Source organism: Buceros rhinoceros, unplaced genomic scaffold (assembly GCF_000710305.1).
Source record: "Buceros rhinoceros silvestris isolate BGI_N320 unplaced genomic scaffold, ASM71030v1 scaffold15815, whole genome shotgun sequence".
NCBI classification, from domain to species: domain Eukaryota; kingdom Metazoa; phylum Chordata; class Aves; order Bucerotiformes; family Bucerotidae; genus Buceros; species Buceros rhinoceros.
The window spans coordinates 25433-29911 of record NW_010412504.1 but is presented as its reverse complement, the minus strand read 5'-3'; the positions used below and the strand labels follow the sequence as shown (position 1 = coordinate 29911).

Sequence of the window (4479 nt, the reverse complement as noted above, 5' to 3'; positions counted from 1 at the left end):
GGCTGTTAATACTTAACATGGCATTGTCTTCTGTAAAGAAAAAAGTTGGGTACTGTTAACTTCATCCATCTGGAATGTTTATACATATTCCTTTGAAAAAATACAAGGAAAAGGTAGTATCTGGACAAAAGGCTCTAACAAGCAGCACAGAGCAAAATACTGTAGAAAATAAGGCTTGAGAATTCCTGCGTGTCAGCAAATGGTCCCGGGAATCTGTCTACAGTTAGGGTTTTGTTCAAATTACGTGTCTTGCAGGGTGATGGCTTTAATTCACCTGCACCAGGCACCTGGGGGAACTGGTACCAGGGAAGCAGAGAATCTGCCTTTTTGGAGATCGCTAACTTGCAAGTAATCCTTCATATGCATGAGGGGGAACGATATTTTAAGGGTTCAGAGAGTCTTTTCATTAAGTACATGCAGCTGTGGGAGGACATAGGTATTGTTCAGTTGCTTAACAACCTGTAGCTAATGGTCTGAAGTGAAACAAATCAGTAGCGTACACGAGAAGTGTACTGAAATGTATCAGGGCACAAAAAGTATTAAGGTAATCTAACTCCTAGGAAATAGGGCAACAAAGCAGCTCCAGCCAACGTCTGCAGGCTTTCTTGCAGTAGCTTTAAATTATGATGCGCTCTAGTGTCTCCTGAAAATTTCGCGGCTCACATGGTAACAATGGTTTTTCCTGCAAACTAATGGCTCAGGTTCTGGAAAACAATTTTAAACTGCCATCCAAAGTTCTCTTGAATGAAAAGTCACTTTTTTTCTAACCAAACCATTAAAATATTATTATTGAATACATGTCAAAAGACCCTTAATACAAATTCTGTATTATGTTCAAATAAATAAGGCAAATTTTAGCCCAGAAAAAAAGCTTTCTGTAGTCTTAAGCAAAATACAAGTCCTTCTGTGTAACCAAAGTACTCTGTTGAGTAAAGAGGGTGAAGGAATTGGTGTTTCTTGTTTCCTTACTTAAATCCCTACAATTTTTATCTTAGAAGCAAATAAAAACAAAATTAGGAGTTTGGTAAAATATATTCCTAAAACATGCATTTCAAAGCAACTAAATTAAGTGTGCTAGTCGTATGCCTGCCTGCCTTTGAGAGTTCTTCATGGTTCTGCTTGATCTTTCATTCTTGCATGTAAACTGATACCTTGTTAAAAACAAGACTAGTAAAAAGTCTGTGTTATTCTTCTTTAGCAGGCTTCCACTAGAGAAGTACAAATTGGGCCCATGAGACTGACACAAAATCCAATTCAGGTAAGATGTTCTTTCAGTTTCTTGATACAGTCAGTTCAGTGTTAATGGGTAAAGATATTAAGGTTCAACCCGTATAGTTAAGTATAATGTTTTCATTTTTCTTGTGCAAAGACAGTGAGGTGGGTAACTGGTGTTTTGGTTTATCTGATTGCTTGAGAAGAGAGCTACAAGTAAATTAACCTGGTAAACAAGGTGCTTAGATTTCCATCAACACCAAATCAGTCCTTTTTTATGTCCTGTGAATAAGAGTGTGTGTCTACGTGCATTAGCAGAGGAAAGAGCTGACTCTCTGGATATTAAAAACTGTTCAGTTCTGATATACCAAAGCAGAAAGCTCCATAAGAAATGTTAGGTACCCAGCTAGTTTTGCTAGGTTTTGTACAACAGGACAGAGAAGTGTGCTTTTACAGATCACCAGTCGAGGAAATCACGCCACTTCCAACAAGTCAGGTTGAACTTCAGCTTAAGGAGCAGCAGCTTTCACCTGTACTTGCTTCTGGTTTTGCATGATTTGTTTCTGTGCCAGTAAACAGATGCCAAGCATTATTTTATTAGCTTATACTGAGTGTTAGAGCTCTCAGAAATTAAATAATCATAATCTTTAGAATTGTTCTCGTGATGCAGCATTAATTTGAATTAAATTTTTGGGTCATTTAAGTCTGTAAAATATGGAGACATTTAGTTGCTGGTCATCTCTTCTGTTTTGGAGTTTGTTCCTTCCCCCCCACCCACCCATCCCCTGCCCCATCTGGCTATGGAAGAAAAAACCACATGTGGAAGAAATGCTGATCTCAAGGAAAATAAATTATGCGTATATATGTCATAAAGCTTTGCATCTTTACTTCTCTATTAAACATAGTACGTCTGTATTATTGGTTCATATTGTAATAAGACTGTGGAACAGTACCTTCAGCAGTAGACCAGTCTTTGGTGTTACGAGGAGTTTCAACATAAATGTGTGGAACTCTTAATTGAAAAATGTTCTTTAGAGAGTGATCATCTGCAGAAAGATGGTCAAGCAGATATTTAACAAATACAAGTATATTCTCAGTGCTTATCTCAAGCTTTTACTTTGTAGAAATTGGATTTGCCAAAATATCATAGTACCAGTGTTAGCTGTTGTAAGTGAAGATTTTTCATGTAAGAAGGGAAGGTGGTTTTTTGTTTAAGTGTTTGACATTCTTCTTGGTAACTTGTCAAGTATGGCTATTATTTTGTCCTACATTACACAAGAGAGAAACTATGGTGCTACCACAGAAGACCTTAAGTAAAGCAGAAAACAGACCTGAAGTAAAACCTTCAACAGAAGAGTCTTCCATAAAGACATTGCCATACACTAAATTATTTACAAGTACAGGGAAAACATTTTGCATAAACCCACCTCCTTTGTTTGTGGAACAAGCCACCTTACCTCAGATAATTTGGCAAGCATTGCACACATCCACACATTTAAAAAATATGTGTTAATCTTTTATTCCATCTTGGCAATGGAGTCATGTGTTTCCCTGTTCAGTGCAAACAGCTACCAAATATCACATTTTAAATGTGTGATTGTGGATGCTTAATCACGTTCACAGTTGACTGATAAGTTTCTTAATTGCCAATGGGGCTTTTCTTAGTGATGCTCATTTTATTCTGGTGCGTGTTTGATGCTGATATAGAACACCTTTGCCAACCCCAGTATGGCCCGTTACCTTACGTGTTGCTGTGACCTACCATAAACCATTTCATAGATTCCTCACTGCATTTTATGACCATCTGTGTGGGAGGACAAATTTAGTTTGTACTAGATGGTGAACCAGGTGCTCCTGGCATTAAGGGGCAAAGAGGAAGAGTCCAAAGCAAACCTATCAGCTCTGACCCTCTGAATGCCCTCCCCACATGCGGCTTGCACGTTTGCCCCAATTTTGTACCAAGGCTTGCAAGTAGGCGTGGTTTGGTTCTGAGACCTTAGAAATGACCATGATAAAAGTATGTGTAAATACACTTTCTCTAGAGAACTTAGGAGAAACGTGGGTTTTATAAACGTTTAGTTCACACACACACAAAAAAAGCTGTCTTACCCTTTTGCAGAGGTGTTTACCAGGGCTGATAAAGGTTTGGATGTGTCCCCCCATTCAAATACTGCATTTTCTCACCTTTTATGACGTTCTTTTGTCATCATCTCCGTCACAGCATTGACATCAAACTCAGTTCTGTTCTAATGATGATGATATTCCTTGTTAAGCTGCAAATGAAGCATGACGATGCATAGCATCTTACTGTGCCCCCATGCCCATTTTTGGTTTAACAAGAGCTCCTCCCTAACTTAATACAGAGCAACAGGAATGTTGAGAGATGGAAGATAGATAGAAAAAAATGTGCCCCCAAAAAAACATTTTCCAAACCATATTGTACTCATCCAACTAGGAAAAAAAAGAAACTAATAGCAGTTGAAACCAAACAGAATATCATAGCAGAGTAGGGATTTACCCAGGTTTCTGCAGACAGTCTGCAGCTCAACCATGTCACTGCTTTGCACCACTTCAATGGCCTGAAAACAAAATCAGTGATCAGGCAGAGTGACAACAGTTACCTTGGGTGTTAAGTGTTAGTAATCCAAATCTGCTTATTGTTAATTGCAGTTAAAAATACTCTTTTCAATAAATTTAAACTTCCTAGGTTATTTCTCAAGATGTGTGGAAATTCCGAGCATGTAATTTTCTTCTGCTGTTTAATGAAACCTTGACTGGTTGTTCTTCCAGAGTAACATTAATTGGTTTGTTTATTGTTTAGAATTCAACAATCCAGACAGCTGAAGATGAGTTAGAAGAGACTCATCATCTAGCAGCTGGTTTTGTTCTAATTGTCAGTCCTATGCGGTTAAGTATTATTTATCTGTTGATAAGCACTCTATTAAGAAAGTTGTGCTACTGCACCAGCTGTTTTACAGTCTGTAGTTCAGTATTCCCACTTTCAAAGTAGAGTCAATCTTTTGTATAGCAGAAGTATTTGCTGTTAAGATCTGCACTATGAAGAGAACTGTTTTGTATGTTTAACTTGGTGCCTCTGTTTTGAATGCTCTGCAGGTTTTGCTGATCTTTGCAAAAGAAGACAACCAAAGTGATGGTTTCTGGTGGGCTTGTGACAGAGCTGGATACGGGTGCAATATTGCCCGGACTCCAGAGTCAGCTCTTGAATGTTTTCTTGATAAGCAACAGGAAATCATTGTTATAGACCAC

At 38.2% G+C, this 4479-nt stretch overlaps 1 protein-coding gene across 1 annotated transcript in view; it reads left to right on the top strand.

Moving 5' to 3' along the window:
* Window positions 1-1204: 1204 nt before the first annotated feature.
* LOC104493709 (high affinity cAMP-specific and IBMX-insensitive 3',5'-cyclic phosphodiesterase 8B-like) overlaps window positions 1205-4479 on the top strand; it is a gene marked incomplete at its 3' end in the record, with an annotated part of 28114 nt that continues 24839 nt past the window's right edge. The window contains exons 1-2 of the mRNA XM_010136438.1: window positions 1205-1258; window positions 4327-4478. Coding sequence (XP_010134740.1) covers window positions 1232-1258; window positions 4327-4478 — 179 coding nt within the window. The remainder of the gene's footprint in view (window positions 1259-4326; window position 4479) is intronic.